Genomic DNA, 26,184 nt, shown 5'->3' with positions numbered 1-26,184 from the left:
ACGGCGGCGCTCGGGCGCGGCCGACCGCCAATGGGCGGTGGCAGCGTCTCGCCTCGCCCCGCCCCGAGTGGTGGCGACGGACCAATAGAGCGAGTCGGAGGGCGGGCCTCCGCGGCGCGCAGGCCAATGAGGGCCGGGGGCGTGGCGGAGTGGGGACCGTTCGAGGCCTAGCACGGACGGCGGAGCGCCGCGCAGGTGAGGGCGGCACCGGGTCTCCCCGCGGGTGAGGGGACCGCGGCGGCCGGGGGGGGGGGTGGAGCCCAGCCTCGGGGGTCCTCGCTGCCCCCCCGGGACCCCCACGGCGGCTGCGGGTCCCGGGCAGCCCCCACCGCCCCATCAGGCCTCACCCGGGGGGGGGGGCCGGGCCTGGGCAGCTCCTGCCGCCCCCACCGGGCCTCGGTGCCGGGTCCGGCCCCCCGTGGGGGCTCCGCCTGGTTCCGGGGGGCTGCAGTAGGGCGGGAGCCGGGGCGAGGCCCCCTCGCAGGAGCCCGCGGGGGGGGGGGGCGGGCGGGCGGTGGCGGGCCCGGGGCAGCGCCGGTGGGTAAAGGTCGCTCTGAGCGACGGTGCCGGTTACACATTGACGGCAGCGCCCGGCAGCCGCCCTCGGGCCACCGCCCGGGGACGTCACCAGCGAAACCAAACCGGCTCCTGCCCCATCTCAGTCACCCGTGCCGGGTGAGGGGCTCCCTGCCTTCGGCGGGGGAGGCCCCGGTCCCTCCGCTGTCCTGGGAGCCGGGACCCACCTGCCGTCACGTCCGCGGGGAGCGCCGGCCCTGCCTGGCGAAACTCGCTGTCACAGCCACCCGCCGTGCCGGCTGTCACACCTCTGCCGCCACCGCACCCCGCGCACGGCCAGCTTCCCCATTGCCTTGCGCAACCCCCGGCGAGGCCCTGGGGCAGCGACCTCCGCTTCTGCCCCGCTGTGAGCCGTGGGGCCGAGCCAGGAGGTCCCCGTTGGCGTGGTGGCACCGGCCCAGTGACAACCCGTCTCTCGGTGTCCCGGTGCTGGGGCGAAACCAGTGCAGCCCTGGACAAGGGCAGTGGGCGCGGGGCGCTGTGCCGGTGTGGCAGGAGGAGACCCCAGGCCCTCCCTTCCACCGGCGTGGCCAGTTGACAGCCCCACGGCCTGGCCCCTGTCTGCCCCAGCCTGTTCGGGCCCCTCCGCCCCTCGGGGACAGGCAGCTCGTGCCACTTGCTGGGCTGGTTGGGCTCCTGCGGGTGCCAGGGTAAATAGCACCGGCCAAGCCGGCTGGACCGGGCACCAGTGGAGGGGCCAGAGCGGGAAGGAGCGAGGAGGAGGAGGCCCTGGAGGGAGCCTCGCGCTGCTGGAGCCTCCTCTGGGGATGTCATTACGGGCACTAATAGTGGCCTGGCACAAAGACGCTTTCCAGCTGCCGGCAGTGCTCCCGCGGGGTCGGGGCCTCCCCGGGGACAACCCCCAGTCTCGCAACAGCCTGCAACACTTGCACCAGCACGGCAAGGAGGGTTCCGCACACCCAGCCGTCGCAGAGCGCGGCAGATCCCGAGCAGCTCGCAGCTCCTGCAGCTCGCTCCGTGCTGAGCTCCTCTGCCGTGTGGGGGGGAGCTTGGGGAGCCCGGGAGGGCTCCGGCCTCCCCCTGACCCTCCTCCCCTCTTGCAGCTCGCACCTCTGCAAAGCGCCTGGCGGGGCCACTCCCAGTCCGGCGCCATGAACGTCTTTGACCGAAACATCAATTTTGACGCCCTCTTCAAGTTCTCCCACATGTGAGTAATGCCTCGGGCAGGTCAGGCACAAGTGGGGGGCTCACGGGGGGGCTGCGCCAGCCTCACTGCCGGCCTCACCGCCCACCCCTGTCACCCACAGCTCGGCCTCCACCCAGGAGCACCTGAAGAGGGTCTACGCCAGCTTCGCCCTCTGCATGTTCGTGGCGGCCGCAGGCGCCTACGTCAATGTGGTGACCCACCTCTTCCAGGTGAGGGGCCTTTGGGGCGTCGCAGGTGGCCCCTGTCCTCGCGGCCCCCGGCCCGCACAGCCCCGGTGAGGCGATGCCGGGCCCCCACCTGCCTCTCGCCCCGCAGTTCAGCCTCCTGACCGGCCTGGGTGCCCTGGGGCTGATGATCTGGCTGACAGCCACCCCGCACAGCCGGGAGACAGAGCAGAAGAGGCTGGGGATGCTGGCAGGCTTCGCCTTCCTGACGGGTAGGTGGGCACTGGGGACCCTCCCGAGTCCTGCAGGACCCCGAGCCCAGGAAAGGAGGGGACCAGAGCCCTGACGCAGCCCCCAGCTAGAAACTGGTTCTGGTGACACCCCGCTTTGTCCTTCCAGGCATCAACCTGGGGCCCCTCCTGGAAATGTGCATCTCCATCAACCCCAGGTAGGAGCGTTCCCCCCGCCACGGCTGCCCCCTGCCACCCCCCGGGCCCCGTTCACCCCTTTTCCTCTCTCCTAGCATCATCCCCACCGCCTTCCTGGGCACCGCCACCATCTTCGCCTGCTTCTCGCTGAGCGCCCTGTACGCCCGGCGCCGCAGCTTCCTCTACCTGGGAGGTGAGGGGGGGCTGGGGGAGACCCACGGGGGGGGCTGGGGGTTTCCTGGACGGGGTGGGGGCACCCACGGGGGGGCCAGGGACAGGCCTCACTCCCTGCTGTCTCCCCGCAGGGTTCCTGCTCTCCGGCCTCACCCTGATGCTTCTCTCCTCCCTGGTTAACGCCTTTGTGGGATCCACTTGGCTCTTCACGGTGAGTCCCCTCGCGCCTGCCAGGACCCCGCGGAGGACGGACGGACAGACGGACAGACCGCCATCAGCTCGTGGTGGTGATGTCCCCATCTAACGTCCCTTCTCCCCACAGGCCAATCTCTACCTGGGGCTGATGATCATGTGCGGCTTCGTGCTCTTCGACACGCAGCTCATCATCGAGAAGGCGGAGAGCGGGGACAAGGATTACATCTGGTGGGTGCTGGGGCCAGGGGGGGCTGGGCCAGGGGGGGGCTGGGCCACCCTGAGCGTGTCCCTCTGCCCCCTCAGGCACTGCGTCGATCTCTTCCTCGACTTCGTCAACATCTTCCGGGAGCTTCTGATGATCCTGGGCATGACCGAGGTGGGTGACGATCCCCTGGGCATGGTGGGGGGGACACAGGGAGGGGGGGCACGGCCCCAGCAGTGACCGGCCACCTCTCCTCTTGCAGAACAAGAAGAAGGAGAAGAAGTGAAGCAGCTCCAGGCCGAGGTGGAGCTGTCCCCGTCCAGTCCCTGTCCCTACCCCATCCCCGTCCCTCCTCTGGTTCATTAAAGGGGTTGCGCTTTGCTGCTGATGAAAAGCAGCCCAGAAGCTTTCGCACCTTGTGGGTTTTTTCCTCTCGTTTAGCTTTTCTTTGATTAGAAACCAGCCGATTTGCGGATCCTGCTGGAATTCTGCTCCCCGCCCCCTCCCCGGCTCCCCCCAGAGCCTGCGTCCCTCGGGGTCATCGCCTACACGTCAGCTTTCTGTAGAGGTTTCTCCCCGGCCCCGTGGGCAGCACGTCCCCACCTCGCCTCCTCGGCGTTATCCCCCTCCCCGGGCGGCCGTGGACCCCCCTGTGCCAGCTGGGGGGGGGGCAGGCGCGATGGTGGGACCCCCCCCGAAGCCAAGCTCAGCGGAGGAGCCTCTCCTTTAGCACCAGTGCCAAGAAATACAACGGAAAAGAAAAGCCAGCTGGGCGAGCCGTCCGGCGGGGCCGTGGGGATGAAGGTGTTTCGATTCCGAGCCCCCCCCATCCCGCTGTTGCCTCTTTGTACACCGGGACGATTCAATAAAACGCTCAGACTCGAACCTCTCGGCCCGCTCCCTCCCTCTCCCCCCCGCAGGCAGGATGTGGCCGAGGCAGAGACGACAGCGGCTGCACAATAACGTATATAAATAAACCGGGGGAGGGCGGCTTTATTGAGTTAAAAACCCGGCGGCAGGGGCTGTACACTGCGATAGCACCATCGGAGAGAGCCGGGCGCGGGGTGGGGGGGAGACGGGGCACCGGGACCCCCGCATGCCCCCCCCCGGGTGGCACCCCCAGACCGGGGCCGGGGGAGCGGGGGGGGCGCAGCAGGGGCGGAAGACGTGCGAGTGCGGCCGGGCGGGGGGCTCAGCCCTGGCTGCCGCAGGAGGAGAGGCTGTCGTAGAGGGAGTCGCTGAGCGACTCGGAGTGCTCCAGCCCCGGGGGGCCGTGCCCCCCATCCCGTGACCGGGCCTCTGTGCTGCCCTCGTCCCCCACGTCCGAGGCGCTGGGTGTCCGGCTGCTGCTGGCACTCAGGGTGGGGGGCAGCGGCGGGGGGGCCTCCGGGGACGCCCCTCGACACCCTGCCGGGCTGCACGCGGGCACCTGGGGACAAACAGCACAGTGAGGGTGGGGGGGGCTCGCTGGGGCCCCCCACTCCCCACCAATGGTCCCTGAACCCCAGGGCTGGCGGGGGGGGGGGGGGGGTCCTGTAGCACACCCACACCCCCACCCACACCCCCACACCCCCCCCAGCCACCCTGTACCAGCGTGGGACAGTGCAGCCCCTCCAGCCCCGCCGCGGGGCAGAGGAAGGGGTCGGCAGCGCCGCAGGCTTTGGCGTTGGGGAAGGTCCAGTTCTTGCTCTGCTGGACACGCCGCGGCTTCCCGGCATTGTCACCGGCATCTGCAGGGAAAATGGGGGGGGGGGGTGTGTGTGTCAGGCTGGCTGCAGGACCTCCCCCCCCACCCCTGACCCCCACATCCCTGCCAGGGGTGGGGGCTGGGACCCTGTTGCACCTTGCACGAGCACGGGTGCACATCCAGCACCGTTGGTGGGGCCTTGCACGCCCCCAGCACAGAGCACGGCACGACACTGACCTTGGGGAGCGGCGCGGTGGCCATGCGGGCTGCGGGGTGCCGGGGGGCGGCACGTTGGGGCGCTCCGGTGTTTGCCAGCCGCCAGCAGCTCCTCGGCGCTGGGCACCTCCCGCTCCAGCGTCCGGGCCTTGCGCGGCACTTTGGTGACGGTGGGCGGCCGTGCCGGCACGGCACCAGGCAACGGCTCGGGGCGACCCCGTGGTTTGGGGGTGCTCTTGGTGGGGACTCCCCCATAGTCAGGAGGCGGGAAGGTCCCGATCCCGCTGTCCAGCGTCCGCGTCAGCGAGCCGCAGGCTGCCGGCACAAGGGAAGGCGTCGGTGCCCTGGTGTCTCGCTCCCCGCCACGCCCCCCCCCCCCCCCCCCCAACCCCCGTGACCCCCTCACCGGCAAAGTGCTGCGATGTCCCCAATTCAGACAAACTCTCGTCCGATGGCAGCTCGTCCCGGAGTCCCACGTCTGGCACCTGTGGGGGGGGTGCAGAGGATGAGCAGTCATGGGGTGTCGTTCCCCCCCCGCCCCAAAGTGGGGTGCACAGCTGGCAGCAGGAATTGGGGGGGGGGGGGTGTCCTCACCTTGCTGGGGGGCTCCCGCAGGTGTCCCACGATGCCATTGCGGGGCGGGCAGCAGAGCCGAGGGTCTTTGGCGTCGGAGGGGACCCGCCGGAGGTCACACAGCTCCCGCTTGTGCTCCAGGCAGCTCTCGTAGGGCACGTCCTTCCCGTCCACCCTGGGGGGGGAACGGACACACACATCACCGCGTCAGGCCGGGTTGGGGTGGGGGGCACCCACCACCCTCATTCACCCCCTCCCCCAGCCCCTGGACCACCGCTGACCTGTCGAGCAGCTGCTGCATGAAGGTCTCGGCCGTCACCTCCTGGTACATCACCGGGAGCTGGCCGGGGCCGCGGGGGGGCCCGCGCGGACGCCCCTTCTCCAGCGCCAGCCCCTGCAGGAAGGCGTGCTCCTCCCGCAGCGCCTTGCGCAGATCCTCCGCCTTCTCCATCAGCTTCGAGATGTTCAGGCTCTCGGCTTCCAGCTTGCGGGCGGCCAGCTTGACCTCCCGCCGCAGGGGAGCCGGCGTCCCGGCCCACTCCCGGCCCCGGCCGCCATCGCCGCGACGGCTCAGAGCCGGCAGCTTGCTGCGGCGCAGCCCGAACCAGCTGGCCAAGCCGCCGGCCGCCTTCCCCTTGGCTTCGCCCGCCGGCACCCGCTCCTGCCCCTGCAGCCGCAGCACGTTCTCCTCGATGCCCTTCATCACCTTCTCCTCGATGGCAGAGTGCCCCGCGGCGCCCGGCGGTGGCGGTCCCGTGCCGGGGGGCTCGGGGGCTGGTGGTGCTTTGCGGGGGACCCCCGCAGCTTTGGCGTCCGCTGGCTCCTCGCCCCGCGGTGTCCCAGCTTTGCCAGCACCCGCCTTGGTGGGCAGTTTGGTGGGGCTGCCGTGGGGGCTGCGCGTGGCCTTGGCGGGGGGCGCTGGGGGGACCCGTGGCGGGGTCCTGCCACCGACGGGGCGCCCCTTGCCCCCCACCTTGCTGGGCTCACCCATAGAGCCGGAGGAGTAGCAGCGGGCCAGGGGCTCCCCACCATGCGCCGGCTCGGGGTGCTTCAGACTGCCCCCCAAGCCCCCCCGGGGCGGGGGTCGCGGTTCGGCCCCGTGGCCCCGCTCAGGCCGCCCCGGGCCAGGGGGCTCACGGCCCTCAGCCCCTCGCAGCTTGCCCAGGGCGGCCAGGCGCTCCTTGAAGGGCAGGTAGCCCGGCTCAGGGGTCTTCTTGCCGGGGCGGCGGGAGGGGGCCGAGCCCCCCGTGCTGCGACGGGCGCTGGGGGGGGAGGCAGCGGCCCGCTCCCCACTGCTGGGGGGGGCCGGCGGCCCGGGGGGCTGCTCGACCACCTCGTAGGTGCGTGGCGCGGGGAAGGCGGGGGGCTCGGGGGAGCCGGGCTCCAGGGGGGCATCGGGGGAGGCGCGGCGGCTGAGCGCCGGTGAGGCCTCGGGGTTGCCGCCGCGGCAGGGGATTTTGGAGGCACGGGGGAGCTGGGGGCTGAGGCGCAGCGCCCCGGGGGGGGGTGGCAGCTTAAGCACCTTGGGCGGAGAGGGCAGGGGGTTGGTGTCCCCCCCGGGTGAGAGCAGGGCGAAGCCCCCCTCGGGGCTCTCCTTGCTCGGGGCGTAGAGCCCCAGGAAAGCGGGGTGCTCCCCGTGCCGCTGCCGGGGGGGGCCCCCAGGGGCTTCACCGTTGCGCCGGCAGCACCCCCCCTCGCCCCGCAGCAGCCGCTCGGCCAAGGCGCTGAGCAGGGCCCCCCGCGGCGGCGCAGCCTCCTCCGGTGAGGAGCAGGGGCTACCCTCGGCCCCCCGCCACCCCCCGGCAGCCCCCGGCCCCCGCAGTGGGCACGAGGGCCAGCCTGGGGCGGCACAGGGCTCAGGGGAGCCGGGGGAGGCTGGGGGGGGCCCTAGCAGCGGGTCCGTCTCCTCCAGCTTGCGCAGCACCTCCAGGATCTGGGCTTTCTTCTTGAAGAAGGGGGAGAGGGCGTCCAGGGGTGGGGCGCCGGGGCTGAGCCCGGGGCTGCCCGACGGCACCGACGGGGTCACCTGCGGGGACCGGGCACCCGGCGCTGAGCCCCACGGCACCGTGCTGGGGCTGGGGTGGTGGAGCTGGCAGAAGGGGGGTGCCCTGGGGACACCATGGGCAGAGGGGAATGGGGAGAGGGATGCAGTGGGGTTTGGGGTGGGCACACAGGGGGATTGGGGATACCGGGGGGCAAAGGTCTTTGGAGCCAGGGACACCACAGGTGGAGGAGCTCAGGGAGGGGGACACCACGGACCCAGGGAGGGGGACTACCACGGGCCCGGAAAGCGGGGCACCACAGGTTCGGGGACACCGCGGGCTTGGAAAAGGCAATAGCTTGGGGAGGGGGATGCCACAGCCTGGAGAGGGGGACAGCAGGGCAGAGAGGTCCAGCGATGCCAGTACTCACCTCCAGCGAGGGGACACAGTGGCTGGGGGGCAGCGGAGGGGGCAGTTGCTCGGCAGAGCCCGGCTGGGGGCTGGCCGGGGCGTCCGGGGGCACCGGGTACATCGGCAGCTGGCAAGGAGGGAGACCCCAGGTTAAGCTTTGGGGGGCGGGGGGAGGTGGGCTCTGCCCCATGACCCCCCCCAGCACCAACACAGCCCCCGCCGCACCTGGGGCAGGGATCCGGCCGAGAGCTGCAGCTTCTGCTGGAAGAGGTCGCTCAGTGCCTGGTTCTGGCGCTCCAGGTCAAAGACCCGTTTCTTCAGCTTGATGCACTCCTCGCGCAGGTCCTGGCCGGGGCGGGAGGGGGGGGTCAGCCAGGACCTCCCCAGCCCCCTGCCGCCCCCCACGGCCCCCTGACACCCACCTTCTGGTTGAGCAGCGCCTGCACCACGTGGTTGGCAACCTGGGGAGCAGAGGGGGGGCCTGGGCGGGGTGCGAGGGCACACACAGCCCCATGCCCAGGTACACGCGTGTGCACACGTACCCCACGTGCCCCCCTCCACCCCAGTACCTCGTCCAGGCAGCGCTCGTACGTCTCCCGCTGGTTCTCGTTGGCCTGGGCCAGAGCCGAGTTCTCCGCCTGGGGACAGAGCAGGGACGGCTCAGGGGACGTGGCAGAGGGGCCTGGGCGCCTGGACCCCCCCCACGGCACCAAAGGGACCCCTCCTCTGCCTGGTGCGATGCACGGAGGGATGGGGCTGCCCCAGGAGCGGTGGCACACGAGGGTCACGCAAAGCAGGAAGGTGCTGCCGCCCACCGTGGTGCCTGGGCTCCTGGCTCTGTGGCACCGGCCACAGCTGCACGGTGGCCACGGCTGCCTGAAGGCGATGGCCACGGCCGCCATGATGGCCCTGCTTTCTGGTGGCTATGGCTGCCCGGTGGCACCAGCCACAGCTGCCTGGTGGCCCTGGCCCCCGGCCCCCGCCGTACCTCCAGCTCCCGCAGCCGCTGCAGCAGCTCATGGCTGGTGCCCGCCTCTCCCAGCGCCGCGGGGCTCCCGTCTCCCGGCACCTCGGCCACGCTCTCCGACATCGCTGGCTGGAGGAGGACACGCGTCAGGCCGGGGTCCCCGCTGGCCCCCGCCTCGTGTGCCCACGGCCCACGGCCCAGCCAGGCCCTGGGCAGCCCGGACCCCCCTTACCTCGCTCAGGATGTCCCCAGCCCCGTCCCTCTGCGGTGTCACCTGTGGGGGAGAACAGGGCTGAGGGGGGGGATGAAGCCTCGGGGCCGAGCCCCGACCCTGCCGGTACCGGCACCGGCACCCGGAGCCGCAGGGACCCCTCCTGCAGCGCAGCCACCCACGTCCCTTCCCGGGGCGTGCAGGGACCAGCACCGGCACCGGGAAGCACGGCACCCCCGGGACCGGCACCAGGGCACCGCGACGTGCGGCGGCCTCGGGGCACCGGAATGTGCAGCACCCGGTGCAGACGGGTCCCCCCGGCGCAGACGGGTCCCCCCGGCGCAGACGGGTCCCCCCGGCTCTAGCCCCGGTGTCGGACACGCCGCTTCCCCCCGGGGCTCCCGCCGCCGCCGGTGCCTCCCCGCGCCGCTCGCCCGTGTCGCTCCGGAACAGGGGCCGGCCCCGAGCACCGGCCCCGAGCACCGGCCCCGGGCCCCCCCGCCGCGCTCCCGTCCCCGCCGCGCACTCACCCCCGGGGCTCCCGGCGGCACCGCCCGTCCCCGCTCAGCGCGGCCCCGGGGCCGGTCCCGGCGGCGGCGGCGGCTCCATCCCGGCCCGGCCCGGCCGCGCTATTGTTGGGAGGCGGCGGCGGCCCGGCTCCGCCTTCCCGCCGCGGCCGGGGAGGAGCCGGGGCCGCGGCCGCCACCGCCCCCGGTGCGCGGCTCCGCCAGCGGCAGCTCCGGGCAGGGAGCGCCGGGAAGCCGGCACCGGGGATTCCGGGGCACCGGGAGCCCCCGCGATAGGCGGCACAGGGACACCGGGCATCCCCATGTGGCACCGGGCACCCCACGGAGAGGGAGAGGGACCCCCCCCCAGGGGCACCCAGCACCCTTGGAAGAGACACCCCCAGGAGCCCGGGCACCCTTCGGGGATGCTGTGCCGGGACCCCCACCCCGCACCCCACGAGCAGGGCAGGGGTTGGGGTTCCCAAGGGGCCACGCGGCCCTGGCTCACCCGGACCCCCCGACGGCGACGTCTGGCGCCCTGGCAGGGGGGTTCGGCAGCGCGGGAGGAACCGGAGGGGTCAACGGGAGGGTCTGGGGGTGACGGATGCGGCGAGGCCGGAAGGGAGGTCACTGTACACAGGCGTGGTCGGGGTGCGCACAGTGCTCACGACAGCCCTGTCCCCCACTGGGGACGCCCCCCACGGCTGCACCCTGAGTGGGAGCACTGGGAGCCACCGGATGCCCCCGGAACAAACTCTGCCACCTTCCCCCCCCCAATGCCACAAGAGCAGCGAAAGTAACTGGAGCACGGGCATTTACAGCACAGGGACAGGCACAGAGAGGGGCTGCAGCGTGCCCCCCACGTCCCTGCCCAGCCCAGAGCCCACCGGCCCCACCACCGTGGGCTGCACGGCCCTGGCCTCCCCCCCCAGCAGCACCCGCGCACCCTCGCCAGCACACGCGGCCGAACCTCGCACGTGCTGTCCCCGTCCCCTGCAGCCCACGGGGCCAGGATTAAACCCAGGCGGGTCCCCGGGGCAGCCTGCGGTGCCCGTGGGTGCGTGGGCCCCCCTCGCGCTGCCCCCAGGCGCAGGAAGCGGCCCCCGGGGCTGGCGGCTCCGGCTGCGTCACGGGGGGAAGTGAGGCTCCGTCTGGAGGGGAAGAGCAGCCCGCGGCCCCCCCAGGCCTCACCGGCGGGGGACAGCCAGGGGGGCCCTGACAGATGGACGGCACGCCATCCCCTCCCCCAGCGTGAGGGTCCCTGTGGGGAGGGGGACACAGCTCCAGCAGAGCCGGGGGCACCCAGAGAACGTGTCCCCCTCCCCGGTGCCCCCCCGGTCACTCGCACCCGCTGGCCCGGGCACCACGGGGATGCAGCACGTGCCCAAACCACGCAGCTGTGGACACGCCAGCGCGGCAGGGGACGGTCCCCTGCACCCGGGCCACGGTCCTACAGCACGGCTGTGACAGGCTGGCCTTGGCCAGGGCCCCCACCCCAGCCCAGGGACCTGGGGTGAGAGCCCCAAGTGTCCCCAACCATGCTGGGCTGCAGGGGCTGGACTGCTCTTGGGGCAGCCAGGACGCACCGGGGACATCGGGGACAGCCCAGGGACAGCGAGGATGCACCGGGGACAGTGAGGACACCCTGGGGACGGCCGGGATACACCAGGGACAAGTGGGATGGGCTAGAGGAACAGCCTTGGGGTAGCAGGGACACATCGAGGACAGCTGGGACTCGCCAGGGACACACGCCAGGGACAGCCGGGATGCAGTGGGGGCACTGGGGACATACCAGGGACACGCTAGGATGCAGTGGGGGCACTGGGGACAACCAGGATGCAGTGGGGACAGCAGAGACCCACGGCGCACGGCCAGGATGCACCAGGGACAGCGGGGACCCGCGGGTGGGATGGAGGACAGCGGGGGACACACCAGGGACAGCCAGGACACAGCGGGGAGAGAGCCTGGATGTAGCAGGGGACAGCGGGGACAGGCTGGGGACAGGCGGGATGTTCTGGGGACAACAGCTCGGGGACAGCGCGGACGTGCGGGGGGAACAGCCAGGATGCACCGGGGACGCACGGGGGGAACCGGGCAGGACAACCCCGCGCCGCTTTCCCCGGGGCACCCCCAGCCCCGCCGCCCGGGCCCTCCCCCTCGCCCCCCCCGGCACGTTCCGCTGCCCGGCGGCACCGGGGACCCCCCCCCCCCGCCCCGCGGGGATGCCGGTGCCCCCGAGCTGCGGCCCGATTCCCCGGGGACCCCCCCGGCGCTGCCGCCGCTCCCCGCCCGTGTGTCCCCGTCCCCCCCCCCTCGCCGCGGCCGGACTCACCGCTACGGGGGCTACGGCGGGGCGGCGGCGCGGGGCGGCATGGCCGGGACCGGGGCTAGGGCCGGGGCTGGCCCGGCGGCGGCGGTGATGTCATGGCTCCACCGGGCCGGCTCCGCCCTGCGCCCCCGCCGCCGCCAATCCGCGCCCGGGGGCGGGGGGGGGGGCCGGGGGCGGCGGGTGTCCCGGTGCTGCCGCCGCCGCATCCCTTCCCCCAGGCCGGGCTGGCTCCCCCGGCCCGCTGCCTTCCCCCACTGCCATCCCCGGAGCTGCCCGAGACGGACCCGGTGCCCCCCCCCCCCCGGGATACGGGACGGGACCGGCCCTGCGAGCGCCCCACGGAGCCCGCGTGGGCTCGGCCGGGTCGTGTCTCGTCTCCCCCCCCCCCCCCCCCCCGCCGGCACCGAGCTCTGGGGTCTTCTGCAAAGGACCAAAGTAAGGGGGCGACCCCCGAAGGCAGGGGCCCCACCAGCAGCAGGGCTGGAGGGTGGGGAGCAGAGGGGTCCCCCCTCCCCGCTCAGCGCCCCAGCGCAGCCCGAACCTCCGAGGACAGCACCGGCTGCGCCATCCTTCGGCTCCTCCACCAGCAGCCCCAGGACACGGGGACACCTGCACCCATCTCTGTCGCTTTATTGTGGGGGTCACCTGGGGGATGAAACCTCCTCCCCGGATGGAAAAGGGTACAGGGGACACGTCACACGCCTGGCCTCAGAGCCCTCCTGGGGGACACGAGGCACAGTCCATCCCCACGGCAAAGCCCCACACCTCCCCCATGAGTGTGGAGAGCCGTCCGTCCTTCCCCCCCCCCCAAGTCCCCCCGTGGCTTTTCCTCCAGCCAGCCTGACCCCGCAGCGAGGGGCAGGGGGAAGGAGACCTGGGGTCCCCACTCTGGGGTCCCAGCCCGCACTGCTCCAGGAAGGATGCCGGCAGAGGAGCTGGAGCTGTGGCCCGACCCGGCCCTGGGTGAGGACACCGTCCCACCGCTGGACTCTGCCACAACTGGGATTCGCAAGGCAGCGTGGAGAAGCCGTGCGCTGTCGGTCTCAGCTCACGGACACCGGCTCCAGGCTCCCGTTGGCGGCCGCTCCGCAAGCCTGGGCAGAGGACATGGCTTCCTCCGGCCGCCTGTCGTCCCTGGGCCCCGGCCGGCTTGCTGCCATCGGCAGGTGACTCTGTTGGGGACAGAAAAGGCACGGTAGGCTGGCTGCAGCAGGGGCAAAACCAGGCAGTTGTCGCTCCCACACGAATTGGCTGTTCCACAGGGACAGGAGCGCCAGCAGACCGGGAGACGTTTCCTCTGGGCTCCTGCTTGAAACCAGCGGCTACAGCAAACCAGTGGTCTTCATTCAGGGCCGGGGGGGATCCAGGGTTGGGGTCACCCCATCCCAGCGCTCAGCTACCACAAGGGAAAAGGGGCTGCAGGGACTCCTCGGCTGCAGGGACAGCACTGGAGGGGTGGCAGGGGATGCAGGACAGAGCATCCAAGGACATCTCCAAAGACAACACCCTGCGTAAGCCACAGGCTCCGGGCAGGGGAACAAGGGGAGCAAGTTGCAAGTGAAAAATGAGACTCAAAAGGAGAAAGCAGAAGCCCTTTGCCCAGAAGACAAGAGATCCCCTTAAAACCCCCTGATGGGAGAAAAGGGGTTTCCCACAACGGGTAGTCCCCAGCTTGCAAGACATCCCCGCCATGTCCCAGACAGCTCCCGCGACACCCATCCCACACACAGGAAGAGGGTGGCACCGAGCCACCCACAGAGAAGAGGCGACTGCCCATCCTCTGCCGCTGCCCTGGGGACAGGCTCCGGCTGCCACCCCCTCAGAACTCCTAATACCATCCAGACCGTGGGCGTAGCACGGCCAGAGCCCGCTGCACAGCAGACCAACGCCCCAGGGCGGACACATCCTCCAGAGCCCTGGGGGGCTGCGGTTTGCCCCCAGCAGGAGCGGTGCTACCACCGGAAGCCCCCGGTACGTTCTCCCAGCTGTTACCTGCGCTGGCAGCTCGGCCGGAGGCTCAGCAGCCGGGGGGAAGACGTGGGCAGAGGAGCTCCCTCTGTCCGTGGGCACCGTCTGTGGAGGGAGGCCTGGATGGGAGGGCTCCTCCAGGGCCAGTATGTCTATAGGGGCCTCCGCAATGTCTCTGAGGGACTGATCGAGGGCCACAGAAGGATCGAAGAGCAGAGGGGACGGAGGACACTGCATGCCATCCCCCACCACGTCCAAGTCCTAGGAGAGAGAACACCGGGAGCAGCTCGTCAGCAGGAGGAGACCCCAAGGATCCCTGTGGGAGACAGAAGCACGAGTCTTCGCAGCTCTTCTCCGCTACCCCCTGAGCAGCAGACTGCTCCGCTGCGTTATGGGCACGGGAGGATGGTGGCAGAGCACTGGGTGCCGTGTCCCCAGGACACCCAGCCCCAACAGCTGGGAATGCAGCTACACGGGCCTCCTCCAGAACCGGGGTGATTCTGGCTGGCAGCGCTGCACTCCCCCTGAAAACGAAGCGTGGAGCCCAGCATGACGTGCTGCCCCAGAAGCATCCCTGCAGCAGCCAGGAAGGCTGGAAAGGGTCTGATCCTGCCTTCCTCAGGACACCCAGAGCAGTCACCCCTCTCCCAGAATTTTACACAACCCTCTTTGCTTGCCCTGACACAACGGATTGGAGCGGACGGCCTCTGGCTTACTCCTCCGTTCGCCCCGCGCTCTGCTGTCTGCTGCGTGCGTGGATAACCCCGCTGACGCGAGAGGCTGGGATTCCTGCAAGGCTATTGTTACGGGATTGGCTTTGTTTTGGGTTTGGAGGGCGTTTGACATCAAGGCGAGATGTCTGCACCTCACGAGCGGCACTCGTAACAGCCTAGCGTGACGCGAGATAAAACACAGATGCCCTACGCTGCTGCAGCTCCGAGCTGAGGACAGAGGGCTGTTGCAGGGTGTCGGCACTTCACATCCACGCACAGCTCAGGGTACGGGGCAGAACCGAGGCTCCCGGATTCCTGCCTAAAGCACCCAAAACCCTGCAGAAAGCAGGGGACCCTCTCGAAGGCCAGGCTGGGGGAGAGAAACAGTTACGTTCTTCATTTCTGACCTGAAAAACACCCACCTCCCACAAAGGCTGTTTTCAGAGAGGAGCAGCATGCCAGCTCTGTCCCACAGGAAGGGCTGGGATCGGGTCCAATGCCCACCGAAGCCAGGGGGAGTGTTCCCTCCAGCCCGGGGGTGCTGGGCCCAGCCTGACCCCACCGCAGCAGCACTTGGCTCTCCGGCATTAACGCTGTGGCTGCTACCATCCCTGGGACTCCACCAGCAAACTCTGAAGTGGTTACAAGATCCAGCGCCCAATAGAAGTGCTCAAGAATCTCAGGGGCATCTGAAAACTAAAGGAAGCGACGCCTTGTTCAGAGGAGCAGCTCCAAACTGCCACAGTATTTTTTTGTCTGAACAAATTTCAGAGGATTTTAAGCATGTAGGCTTAACATGCATGCAGGACATCAGAATAATCTGGGGATTAAAATCCTCATGTATTCCCCACAGGAGAGGAGAGTGAAAAAAAAAAAAAATCCTATTTTTAAAAAGCCCCTAAATACGGATTTAAATGAGAGTACAGCCCTTCTGAAGGAGCAGTGACCAACCCTACAGAAGCAAACATGTCACAAACCTTTCGTGTTCCTGCACATTTTTCAAGAGACTCTCCTTCCCCAAGCTAGCAAGAATAAAAAAATAATTCTTCTTCATTATCTGCGCTGGGGAGACAGTGCTTTACACGACGTCCACATGTGCTCCACATAGAAAGCACTGGGTCTGCTGCACTGCAGCCAGCTCCACAAGTTATTTCGGTGTGACTTCACGGCATATAACGAAAATATTTAGGGGAAGGTTTTGTGCAGGACGTGTTGTTCGCACACCACAGCCTAAAGCACCCTGCTCAACTTACATCGCTGAACTCCAGGGGCAAGCTCTCCGTGGGCTGGAGCTCAGCAGCACTCAAGTACAGGTCGGTGGGGGCGGCTTCCAGCTCCTCGGGGACAGCCAGCACCTGCTCGGGTACATACATCTGTGGAGGCAATCGGAGATGGAGCGGGCAGCACGGATCCTCGGAGAGGCTCACGGGAACTGGTTTGTTGCAGGGCACTTCCTCAGAGCCTTGACATGGTTTAAACAGAGTCTGGTTAGTGTCCTGGCAGATGTCTGGGAAGATGTGGTCAAGGGAAACCTGCACGGCAGACAAGCTACAGACAAGACGCGTATCCAGAGGCCTAAGTGCTCCCCACTCACCCACCACCCTCCAGCAAACGGTATTAAAAACCCCATACATTTCTCCGGGGTCAGGAGTCCCGGACTCCAGAGTCGCATCCCGACTGCCAGGCCACAAGGGTGATGTTACTTGCATGATGGGAAACGGGGACAACAGCGACAGCCTCCCTGTGGGGGCTGGGAGATGTAGCTGGATCCCTGTAAAGCACTTGCAGATCCTCAGATGGAAGATATTACAAATGCACAGGCTTACTTTTATTTGCAGACATCCATTTAAAAGGCATCTGCACAAGCCTTAACATCTAACACACAGCGGAGATACAAGCACACACAATGCTCCTTCCAAAGCCAGGAGTTTAGTTCCGGTATTTCTATCTTCCCAGTGCATTTTCCTTCCCAATGGAAAAGCTATTCCTGCCAGAGGTGTAAATGGGATTTCCTGCCTTTAATCACAAACAGAAACTCTGCTCCAATTGCAGTGCGCTTGCAGAGCGATCCACCAGCAGAGTAGCTACAGACCAAATCCCATCCTCTTCCAAGAGCCCTGCGAAACTGCAGACGGACCTGCTGCTGAGGCTGCACGAGGGTCTGTGTAAACCTTTTACTCACGTGCATGAAGTCTGTACTTACTGCTGCAAGGAACAGCCAAGATTGTCCCTCACCCTGCTCACTTGGTGACACAATCTGGAGCTGGGGCCAAAGCAGATTTCAGGTACGGATCAAGTCACTCGGGTCAGGTACCTCAGTATCAAACCCACCCAAATAACCGCCTGGCTGATCTCGATGTCCATGGGGTTCACACCGCGGTTTCCTCTTCACACAGCGCAGTGCGGGAGAGGAACCCCCCCCCCAACTTCCAAACCCACATGAAACGGCAAAAGGCGCAGAGTTTAACCCAGTTTCTTAAGCTGTCTAGGTTTCGGATTTATCCTTTCCTCCTCTCCTCCCTGCACCGAGGCAGCTGTGAATGCGCCGATACGACTTCCCAGCAGGCTGCGGGGAGCCCGTAATCTGTGCTAGCAGCAACGGAGCGGAGCCCAGCCCAGTGGAGCCAGATCTCAGACACTCGAGGGCAGATGTGGTGAGGAAAGCGCCTCTGTATGAACAGCAGGGTGGGGAAGCCAGATTTTAATCTCTCTGACTGACTCCCAGATCAAGCACGGACTTTATTGGTAGCCAAAAAGCATGGATTGCCAAGATGACAACATCACACGCTCCACCTGGAGCCCAACAGCCCAGCTGGGTTCAGTCCCTTTAATGCATTGTCACAAACAATCCCGCTCCTGAAAAGCGAACAAAGCCCAAGAGCCTCCCAACAATGCACAAAGCAGAGCAGACTGCAGATGTTATCGGCTCAGCGGGGCTAACCAAAGTAAAATCTTGTTTGTGTCAGTGAAAGTCAGCTGACAGCTCAGACGTAAGGAAATCAAACCTCGCTTTTTCCACTCCCTTCTCGGCCTGCCCTGCTCAGTGAGCCAGCTGCAAACAGCAACTTGCTCAAACCACTTTATAGGTATTTATCCTGTCTTTATTTTGAAGTATACGGCCACTAGAGAGAAACAAAGCAGGCTTCCTGCTCCCTGGGCTGCTCCCTGCGCATAGCTGGAGCCGAGTCTGCCAACTTCAGTAAGAAAACAAAACAAAATGAAGAGCTGAAACAAAACAAAGAGCTCATCCTCCCCCTGGCTGCCAGCTCTGCTCTGAGACCCAGCGCCGGAGCTTCTCCTGACTCACACCAGCAACAGCCGCTAACGCAGCTTCGACACGATCCAAACCTGTCCTGGACACATCCACCCAACCCCACTCAGACAAGAGCTGCGCAGACGCGCCCAGGACAATGCTGTTTGTGGATCCCATGTTGGGGCGGTGATCCCTGAACTGGCGGGGATCCCAAGGGAAATTCCAGTGCTGGCCCTCAAAAAGCTGAGGCTGTTTCAGGAGGCTGAACAGCTCCAGGGCTGTTTCACACATGCGTGTGCAAACCTTTAGAGGAGTAAAGGGAGACTGAGCTGACCCACGGCAGCCCCAAACAGGCTACGAACTACTCCCTCATTCAGATCCTCCCCCAAAAAAATCACTGAGCACACACTTCAGCAGCCAGCCACCCTTTCCTACAAACATCCCTCACAGCAGGACTCCTACCAAGAGCGTGCAGACCCTTGGGATGGCTGTTGGCGCTCAGCACCTGTAGCCAAGCTGCTTCTACCCCCCTTTCACACAGCCAGAAACTCTCTCGTGCCTCCCTTGGGCTTTCTGAGGTTCCCTTGTTGCTTCCAAGTGAACTGGCCACCACGTTCAGATGCTCTGGATCGCCCAGGAAGGCTGCAGAGGGACCTGCCTGGGCGGAGGCAAGGGCAAGCCCAGCTTTTTGTCGCTCCCACACGAATTGGCTGTTCCACGGGAACAGGAGCGCCAACAGACCGGGAGACGTTTCCTCTGGGCTCCTGCTTGAAACCAGCGGCTACAGCAAGCCGACGGCCTTGATTTAGGGCCAAAGAGAAAAACAGGAGGATCAGACACACTTCACGCTGCCAGCAAATGGTCAGGAGCGCAGCCCAAGGCAGATCAAAGGATACGCGTAAGGCAGTGCCTGGTCATCGGGAGGGACTGGTTGGAACATCGGACATTGTCGACAAAGGCCAAGCACCTCTGGCTGGAGCGGGTGGTGTGTGCCTGCAAGCCCAAGAGAAGAGCTCAGAGTCACACTGGAGAGTCGTCCGGCTCTGTTCCAGAGAAACCCCTTCGCCTATACAACACTTGCATCCCGCTTTCAAAACAGGCCAAGACCAAACTCTCAGTTCCGCTCCGGCAGAGCCTCACTCCTCATTACGTCCTTCCCATTCAAGCTTTTATTAAACAGAGCTGAGATAATAAGGCACGACTCAATTTCAATAGGAAGAACTTCACCTCAGAAGAATGTCTCAAAGAACAAGATTTGTCACTTATTTTTCAATTTTCAGAAGTCAGTTAAGGGAATGCTTTGAATTTTAAAATGCTTACAAAGAAACGGCTGCATGCAGCTCCAAATTTAGTTTCATGTGTGTTCAAGGGGCCTGTTTTTGTGTCCCAACAGGTCCAGGAGGAGTCTGGGTTTCACCACAATAAAGAGTATTTTCCACACATTTTTCAAGCTACCTCATACCAAGTCCTCCCTTTCGAAAGAGAAGATTCTCCAACCCCACACTTTTGCAGTTTTTGGTGCCCATTTAAAATGGCTCCAGAACTCCCAACATTTCAGTTAACATGTGGATACTGAGGGCGCAGGCCAGGGCCAGATCTTTATCTCCCTGCAGAAAGGGTGTGACAATCCAGTGGGGCCAGAGCGGACCCGGCCTAGGATTGCTCCCAGGAAGGGACGAGAGGGGAGACCCAGCTTCCAAGCGCAGCTGGAACTCCAGCCAGAGCCAGTCCCTGGTTTCTGGACGCACCTGCTGGGCAGCGCTGTCGGTCGCCAGCATCCTGCGCTCCTTCAGCTGCCGGTGGAGCAGGGCCTCCACACCGTAACGCTGCCGGTAGCGCCGCAGGCACTTCAGGCGCTTCAGGTTCTCACGCTCTTTGGCCATCAGCCCCTCTGGGCCCGTCAGAAGGCTGCTGCCTGTGGGGAGCACGGGAGGGGTCAGAAAATACCACCCCACCTGCCACGTCCTTTTTTTTTTTTATTTTTTTTTTTTTTAGTATCTAGAGCCAAAAATCAGCTGCAGAGAGCTCCAACAGCTGACTAATGACACAGATGTCAATGCACAGAGTGAACGAGCAGCGAGAGTTACACGTATAAACAGGAAGCACATCTTTCTGTTACATAAGAGGATGACAAAGCAAAACTTATCCCAACTGCTCTGTGCGCGCGAGGAGCCGACAGGAGTCTTTTTAAGCGTCTTTTTAAATAATTTGGCCGCTCAAAAATCTATTGTGATTTCTGCAGGCAGAATAACAGTTTGTCAAATTTCAGCTTGCTCCTGTGCAAGTTCTGGAAGCTTCCAGTAAGCGCTCCCAGCTGTAATTACAGGGCAACGCTTGGGATCTGCTTTTCTATTACTAGTTTGCTAAAAAGAGTTCTACAAAATTGTTATGTACCAATACTTCAAGTTATTTTTATTTGAGACCAAGCCATATTATGCCATTTTCCAGGACAAGCTATTATAAGACTACGCTAGAGAAAAGCATTCTTTGCACTGCAATACTTGCAACTGGTTATACAACCCGGTTCTGCCAGCGCTGAACTACTAACTCCTGCCTCCAAAAGTATGTTCTGTACACGGAGAATTCCAACCGAGACGTGAGTGCTTTTGCGAGGGGAAGTTGCATCTATGCTAAGGAGGAATATGTCACTACAGCAGTACTGGTGTAACAACTGAAATAAACTTCTGCTGATACAGACAGGACCTTACAGATGAATAATTTTGTTGTTTATAAAACCAAAAACAGGAAATCCCATACAAAAAAAGAACTTTTGTCTCAGAATTAACTTTGTAGTCTCATTTCCTGACAACACTGCAATCTTTGAAGAGCTAAGAAATCTGGCAACCTTTCTAACCCAGATGATACCAATCGCAGGGCACGAGGCCAGACACAGAAACACCTTCTCTGAGTTTCAGTCCCACAGTAATTTTCACTCTTACTGAGACAGCACTGCCCTGAAATCTGCTTCTACAAGGGGCAAAAACCACTCATTTTTTTAACGTAGAGTTCTACACGTGTTTTAGAGAAGCGCTGTGCCCTCAGCCAGAGGAATGAGGATCCGTGACTACCTGTACCGGTACTTGCCTATGGCTTCATGCTCTCCCTTGCGGCTGTGCAGGTATCGACGCTTCTTCTCCTTCAGAAGGTGCTGGAGTCGTTTGAACTGGTCAATGTAGAGAGACTGCAGGCGGATCAGCTTCTCTCGCATGATCAAAGCCACCTCCTCAGCCGTGTATACGCCAGCATGCCTGAAAAACACCCACACAAACAGTGAAATTTTGAAGGGTCCCCCAGGGCTATTCTCCCCAGGTCTGTTCTGATAACAGACATTATCAGAAACAGGCTGAACAAGGCTAGATTAAACAGATCAATGGGTGATGAGCAGAAATACTGATTTTTAGAGATTTATTTTTTAAGAAGTCACCCAGAGACTGCTGCTGAATGGACCACTCCATACCAAAAGAGGACGATCACCAAATAGAACCACCGGGTCCAAGACTTATGAGCAACTCATCAAGGCACAAAGTCCAACTGCAACACCATTAATAACATCACCTCTTTAACATAACCGCCATCTCCTCTGGTACCACGCTGAGCTCAGAAGGCTCTGCACATGTGTAAGTAGCCTGCAGCCACCAGCATCCAACTTACTTCAAGGGATCCTCCTGGTCGCTATCAATGCTGTCAGCCTCGCTGTCTGGGTCCCCTCGCCATGTCTGGTCCACTGTGATAGGGTCCTGCTCACCGTCGCTCCAGCTGTCCTCATCTGAAAAGATAAGTTGCCCTGAGCAATAGGACGCTGCCCAACAGCCCAGCATTCGCTGTTCCGGCACGGCCAGGGACCCCAGGCTCCACGGCTGCACGGAGGTGAACCAGCTCTGCCTCTTGCCAGGAGAGGTTTCTTCTCCTCCTCCAAGTGACATGGAACAAGAGGAAACCCACCAACTCAGCGAGCCAAAACACACAGCTCCCATGGAGTGATGCTCCTGCCTACCTGGGGACCACAAACTGCTGGCTGGCCCCACCAAGTGACCCTGTGAGACAGGAAGCTCAGCACTGAGCCAGTGTTCAACAGGCACCGCTAGAGACTAACCCAGCAAAGAGGGAAGCTAGCTAACACTTCTGCTCTGGGACTGCAAGGAAGAAAACCTGCAGCATTTTGGTCTGTGCGACTGTCTATAGTGAGTGGCAGGCAAGACATACCAGAGTACGCAGAATACAATTTTTTATCCGTGAACCCCTGGGATCTTTTTTCCCACTGGATTTAAGAAGGGATATTCTTGGCATTTCCACGCAGAACTCCAGGTCCTGTCTCATCAGTTTTCAATTCTTACCTAGAATCCGACTGGCTTCGCTGCGGCTGCTCTCTGCGGTCTGGGAGCCCAGCTCCGTTTTGGCATAAGAGCTAAGCTGGCAAAGGAGAGTCTCGCTTACAGGCCCAGGATTGGACTTCTTCATCTGAGCTTGGAGCGCCAGAGTGTTCCTCCGGGCATGCTCCGCACAGAACGACACACTGCAGGAATAAATCATAAGCTCATTACAACTCCAAGCCCTCAGCCAGCAGAACGAAGAAGTGATACAGTGCCTGGCACCTGGAAAGCACATCCCCTCCACAGCGCTCTCACAGCAAACATAACCACCCGCCACCGGATGCAGGTACAGCTCGGAAATGCCAAAGAGCCCTGGGTGGCTCGCAGACCACACACCGCCGCTGAAATGCCACCTCTGGCATGGGAGCCGGCAGCCACATGCTGCAGCAGCAGGGAGAGAAAAGAGCTTTTTACTTAAAGCCACTGAGGTCGAGCTCTTCTGCTTCCAAACATTTGCACCAGACTCTCAGTTTCCATGCCAGGCACACTGGCCCACACCGGGTTTACCCCCTTTTTATTGCAGAGGGACCAAGGGCAGAATCAAAGACTACCAGTGTCGACATCCTCGTAACCCCCGAGAATGAAACACGGGTCAATGCTCCTGTAAGGGAAACTGTGCTCCGCTGACGTGCTTACTGGATGTCGATAACTGTTCTAGGTCCTTCCACACAGAGCAGTCAGAACATTTTACACGCATCAGAGAACAAGAAGCACAACCCGGTCATCAAGTCCACGTAACACGTGACCAGAGCATCCATACTGAGGATTAACCGTAAGCGCAGAGAGCGACAAGTTAAATTCACTGGGCTGAGCGAAGGTGCAGCACAGTGGGGGCGCACATACAGCTCTCACAAAGGACCTGAATCACTGCAGCCACCTTCTGATAGCAGAAGGCAGCAGCCCGACAGTCCGGCAGGATCGAGATGACTCCCCGCAGAGTCCAGCGCTCACAAAGTCTCTTTCTAGCTTAAAAACGCATCAGAAAGAGGGAGCCGTGTGCCAGAGGTAACGCAAGTGCAGCAGCTGAATCAGAAGGACCTTCTCCTGCCCGTTTCAATTCTGTATGGTATAGAACCAGAGAACCAGGAGACAGAGGTACTCACCCATCTTTCTTCTCTGGTTTGGGGGCAGCATTCGGACACCGCTTTCCATTCTTTGCTGAAACGTAGCTGCACTGCTTGAACGGGGCACTCCTGTCTTCAAGAATGTGCTTAATACAAAACTCCTGTCCCTCCAGCCGCGGCTGGGAGCACTGGCGGTGGGTGAAGGCGCATGACAGAGGCTCCTGCGGCCTCGGCACAGGAGTAAGGCGGCCTCGGCTTGACGGCAACACATGGATCCGAATTCTGTTCATGCCAACACCTGCTTGAGAGATGCAGGCCAGGTAAAAGAAATGAAATAAACTACTGATAAAAAGAAAGACTAGCCTCTGCCGACAGCTGCCAATGCACCTTAATAAAACTCTTTGTCCCCTGGGGACAGGTGGGAGATGAAGTTGCTCATATCATTATATTTTCTTCCCACGTCTGATGGAACTTTTAGCTTTGCACTAACCCCATTTCTGCACAGAATGAAATTACACCTCACTCACCTGAGCTACCAAGCAGCAACATCCATACCAAAGCACGGGCGCAACAAGCGCTGCTGCCTGCCAGCATCGTGGCCGGGGAAGATACGGGGCCCAGGTCCCCTCTACCCACCCCACCGCGGGACCCCTTTCCCGCAGCACAGGAATCCCACAGCGCCGTTCCCTCCCAGGGTACAACGCTCCCTTCCACCAGCCCCACAGTGCCCAACACAAACCCCATCCCTTCATGACATGGTCTGTCCCCCAACTCAGGGCCTCTTCCTCGGTGGGGACGATCCCCCAGCCCTGCCACCCCACTCCCCAGGGGCCCACTGCCCACCCCAGCCCGTACGCCTCTCCCCACGTGCAGCTCACCAGCTCCACAGTGCCCAGTACAGGATCCCTCCCACCCGATGCACCACCAGTGCGGTACCCCCTCCTCCCAGTGCACCCCCCATGCAGCTCCTCAGTGCGTGGTCCCTGCTCCCGGTGCCCATCCCCGGCTCCCTGGCTCCCGACGCCCATCCCTGCTCCCAGTGCACCCCAGTGTCCATCTCCCCTGCTCCCGGTGCCCATCTCCCCTGCTCCCGGTGCCCATCCTGGTGCCCATCTCCCCTGCTCCCGGTGCCCATCTCCCCTGCTCCCGGTGCCCATCCCTGTTCCCGGTGCCCATCCCGGTGCCCATCTCCCCTGCTCCCGGTGCCCATCCCGGTGCCCATCTCCCCTGCTCCCGGTGCCCATCCCGGTGCCCATCCCGGTGCCCATCTCCCCTGCTCCCGGTGCCCATCTCCCCTGCTCCCGGTGCCCATCCCAGTGCCCATCCCGGTGCCCATCCCGGTGTCCATCTCCCCTGCTCCCGGTGCCCATCCCGGTGCCCATCCCGGTGTCCATCTCCTCTGCTCCCGGTGCCCATCCCGGTGCCCATCCCGGTGCCCATCTCCCCTGCTCCCGGTGCCCATCCCGGTGCCCATCTCCCCTGCTCCCGGTGCCCATCCCGGTGCCTATCCCGGTGCCCATCTCCCCTGCTCCCGGTGCCTATCCCGGTGCCCATCCCGGTGCCCATCTCCCCTGCTCCCAGTGCCTATCCCGGTGCCCATCTCCCCTGCTCCCGGTGCCCATCCCGGTGCCCATCCCGGTGCCCATCTCCCCTGCTCCCGGTGCCTATCCCGGTGCCCATCCCGGTGCCCATCCCTGTTCCCGGTGCCCATCCCGGTGCCCATCTCCCCTGCTCCCGGTGCCCATCCCGGTGCCCATCTCCCCTGCTCCCGGTGCCCATCTCCCCTGCTCCCGGTGCCCATCCCGGTGCCCATCTCCCCTGCTCCCGGTGCCCATCCCGGTGCCCATCCCGGTGCCCATCTCCCCTGCTCCCAGTGCCCACCCTGGTGCCCATCTCCCCTGCTCCCGGTGCCCATCCCGGTGCCTATCCCGGTGCCCATCCCTACTCCCGGTGCCCATCCCGGTGCCCATCTCCCCTGTTCCCGGTGCCCATCCCGGTGCCCATCTCCCCTGTTCCCGGTGCCCATCCCGGTGCCTATCCCGGTGCCCATCCCTGTTCCCGGTGCCCATCCCGGTGCCTATCCCGGTGCCTATCCCGGTGCCCATCCCCGTGTCCATCTCCCCTGTTCCCGGTGCCCATCCCTGCTCCCCCACGCACGTGCTCCGCCACCCGCCCCACGCTCAGGCCCCGCGCATGCGCAGTCGCGCCACCCAGCCGCCCCGGCGCCGCCATTTTGTCCGAGGGAGGCGGGCGTGAGGGGCGCTCCCGAGGGGGACCCAGGAGGCGCCGCGGGGGCGGAAGGCGGGGAGGAAACCGTCCCCCCGGCCGGTGCGGGGTGGAGGGATCCCGAGGGAGCGCGCAGGTGTCGCAGCGAAGGGCTACGCGGGCTCCGCTGAGGGCGGGCGGCACCGCCGCCATCTTACCTCGCTGCCGCCCCGGCCTCCCTGCTGCCTCGCCGCGCACCCGCCCCCGCCACCTCACTGGCCCGCCCGACCGCCAATCCGCGACAGGCTCGGGGGCGGTGCCGCGAGCAGTTGGCCGAGCCCGCCGTCACTCCGCAGAGACCAGCCACGCCCCTGGGGCTCACGTGAGGGCGGCGCGGCGGGACCGGCGTGTCCGTGGGTTTGTCAGCGCTGAGCCACGGGGGGGAGGCGGGAGCGGGCGGGGCTCCGGGCGGCAGAAGCTCCCGGTAACCCCAGGGACACCGGCGTGGTCCCGGGGCACCAGCCAGAGGCCAAGAAGCCCCCCCACGCCCCCCCCCCGGCTCTACCCCGTGTCCCCTCCCGGTTTCCCGGGACAGCTGCCGGCAGACATGGCTCCCCGCTGGTTCACGGAAAGGGCAGAAGGAGCGATTCACTGCAGAGCCCGACGACCCGGGAGCAGCCAGCCCAGTCACCGAGAAAGGCTTCAAAAGCAGCGTGGGGATGTGAGGGACCGGCCTTTACCGGGAGCCTGAAACCTAAAATCTGAGCCCAAAACCGCAGGGGGTGGGTTACCGAGGGCAGGGTCAGCAACACCGGTTGCTCT

The 26,184-nt window shown here is 64.6% G+C and overlaps 3 protein-coding genes and 2 non-coding genes across 10 annotated transcripts; 1 reads left to right on the top strand and 4 right to left on the bottom strand.

Annotated features, from left to right (window-relative positions):
* Positions 1–57: 57 nt before the first annotated feature.
* TMBIM6 (transmembrane BAX inhibitor motif containing 6) lies at positions 58–3,792 on the top strand. The gene is made up of 10 exons (XM_075737850.1): positions 58–195; positions 1,641–1,744; positions 1,845–1,953; positions 2,060–2,180; positions 2,308–2,356; positions 2,432–2,529; positions 2,642–2,721; positions 2,833–2,933; positions 3,009–3,081; positions 3,170–3,792. The coding sequence occupies exons 2-10, from the start codon at positions 1,689–1,691 to the stop codon at positions 3,191–3,193; spliced, it is 711 nt and encodes a 236-aa protein (XP_075593965.1). The 5' UTR covers positions 58–195; positions 1,641–1,688; the 3' UTR covers positions 3,194–3,792.
* Positions 3,793–3,878: 86 nt separating this feature from the next.
* On the bottom strand, positions 3,879–11,914 carry NCKAP5L (NCK associated protein 5 like). 4 transcript variants are annotated; one of them, XM_075737831.1, is made up of 13 exons: positions 11,793–11,914; positions 8,976–9,017; positions 8,765–8,872; positions 8,346–8,414; positions 8,199–8,237; positions 8,002–8,121; positions 7,796–7,903; positions 5,665–7,409; positions 5,405–5,558; positions 5,217–5,295; positions 4,751–5,125; positions 4,498–4,637; positions 3,879–4,336 (listed from the first exon to the last, which is right to left on the bottom strand). In XM_075737831.1, the coding sequence occupies exons 3-13, from the start codon at positions 8,864–8,866 to the stop codon at positions 4,100–4,102; spliced, it is 3,168 nt and encodes a 1,055-aa protein (XP_075593946.1). In that variant the 5' UTR covers positions 8,867–8,872; positions 8,976–9,017; positions 11,793–11,914; the 3' UTR covers positions 3,879–4,099. The 4 variants fall into 4 exon arrangements, with proteins under 4 accessions (XP_075593946.1, XP_075593949.1, XP_075593947.1 ...); XM_075737834.1 differs by having other exon boundaries at positions 4,832–5,125; positions 11,793–11,913; XM_075737832.1 differs by lacking the exon at positions 11,793–11,914 and adding an exon at positions 9,485–9,607.
* A 489-nt stretch (positions 11,915–12,403) lies between these two features.
* KANSL2 (KAT8 regulatory NSL complex subunit 2) lies at positions 12,404–25,621 on the bottom strand. Of its 3 annotated transcripts, none has more exons than XM_075737652.1 (10): positions 25,581–25,621; positions 23,197–23,455; positions 22,058–22,236; positions 21,375–21,489; positions 20,804–20,971; positions 19,472–19,634; positions 18,620–18,716; positions 15,724–15,977; positions 13,782–14,018; positions 12,404–12,961 (listed from the first exon to the last, which is right to left on the bottom strand). In XM_075737652.1, exons 2-10 carry the CDS (start codon positions 23,445–23,447, stop codon positions 12,833–12,835), a joined length of 1,593 nt encoding a protein of 530 aa, XP_075593767.1. In that variant the 5' UTR covers positions 23,448–23,455; positions 25,581–25,621; the 3' UTR covers positions 12,404–12,832. The 3 variants fall into 3 exon arrangements, with proteins under 3 accessions (XP_075593767.1, XP_075593765.1, XP_075593768.1); XM_075737650.1 differs by lacking the exon at positions 25,581–25,621 and adding an exon at positions 23,685–23,957; XM_075737653.1 differs by lacking the exon at positions 25,581–25,621 and adding an exon at positions 23,545–23,662.
* Positions 13,017–13,145, bottom strand: LOC142598702 (small nucleolar RNA SNORA2/SNORA34 family). Its single transcript, XR_012832717.1, has one exon. It is a non-coding gene; the product is annotated as a small nucleolar RNA SNORA2/SNORA34 family (small nucleolar RNA).
* On the bottom strand, positions 18,410–18,538 carry LOC142598701 (small nucleolar RNA SNORA2/SNORA34 family). Its single transcript, XR_012832716.1, has one exon. It is a non-coding gene; the product is annotated as a small nucleolar RNA SNORA2/SNORA34 family (small nucleolar RNA).
* Positions 25,622–26,184: the final 563 nt, after the last annotated feature.

Source organism: Balearica regulorum, chromosome 29 (assembly GCF_011004875.1).
Source record: "Balearica regulorum gibbericeps isolate bBalReg1 chromosome 29, bBalReg1.pri, whole genome shotgun sequence".
NCBI classification, from domain to species: domain Eukaryota; kingdom Metazoa; phylum Chordata; class Aves; order Gruiformes; family Gruidae; genus Balearica; species Balearica regulorum.
The sequence above is the reverse complement of the archived record's forward strand: the minus strand, read 5'-3'. Positions and strand labels throughout refer to the sequence as shown.

Excerpts from the sequence above, each read along its gene's own strand:
- TMBIM6 (XM_075737850.1), top strand. The coding sequence starts at position 1,689 with ATGAACGTCTTTGACCGAAACATCAATTTTGACGCCCTCTTCAAGTTC. Across the intron at positions 1,745-1,844 it reads CTCTTCAAGTTCTCCCACAT|CTCGGCCTCCACCCAGGAGC; the intron begins GTGAGTAATGCC and ends TGTCACCCACAG. Across the intron at positions 2,934-3,008 it reads GGGGACAAGGATTACATCTG|GCACTGCGTCGATCTCTTCC; the intron begins GTGGGTGCTGGG and ends CTGCCCCCTCAG.
- NCKAP5L (XM_075737831.1), bottom strand. The coding sequence starts at position 8,866 with ATGTCGGAGAGCGTGGCCGAGGTGCCGGGAGACGGGAGCCCCGCGGCG. Across the intron at positions 7,904-8,001 it reads CGGCCGGATCCCTGCCCCAG|CTGCCGATGTACCCGGTGCC; the intron begins GTGCGGCGGGGG and ends CCTCCTTGCCAG. Across the intron at positions 4,638-4,750 it reads TGCACCCGTGCTCGTGCAAG|ATGCCGGTGACAATGCCGGG; the intron begins GTGCAACAGGGT and ends TTTTCCCTGCAG.
- KANSL2 (XM_075737650.1), bottom strand. The coding sequence starts at position 23,901 with ATGGGGTTTGTGTTGGGCACTGTGGGGCTGGTGGAAGGGAGCGTTGTA. Across the intron at positions 22,237-23,196 it reads AAACCAGAGAAGAAAGATGG|TGTGTCGTTCTGTGCGGAGC; the intron begins GTGAGTACCTCT and ends TTATTCCTGCAG. Across the intron at positions 19,635-20,803 it reads GAGCATGAAGCCATAGGCAA|CAGCCTTCTGACGGGCCCAG; the intron begins GTACCGGTACAG and ends CCCCACAGGCAG.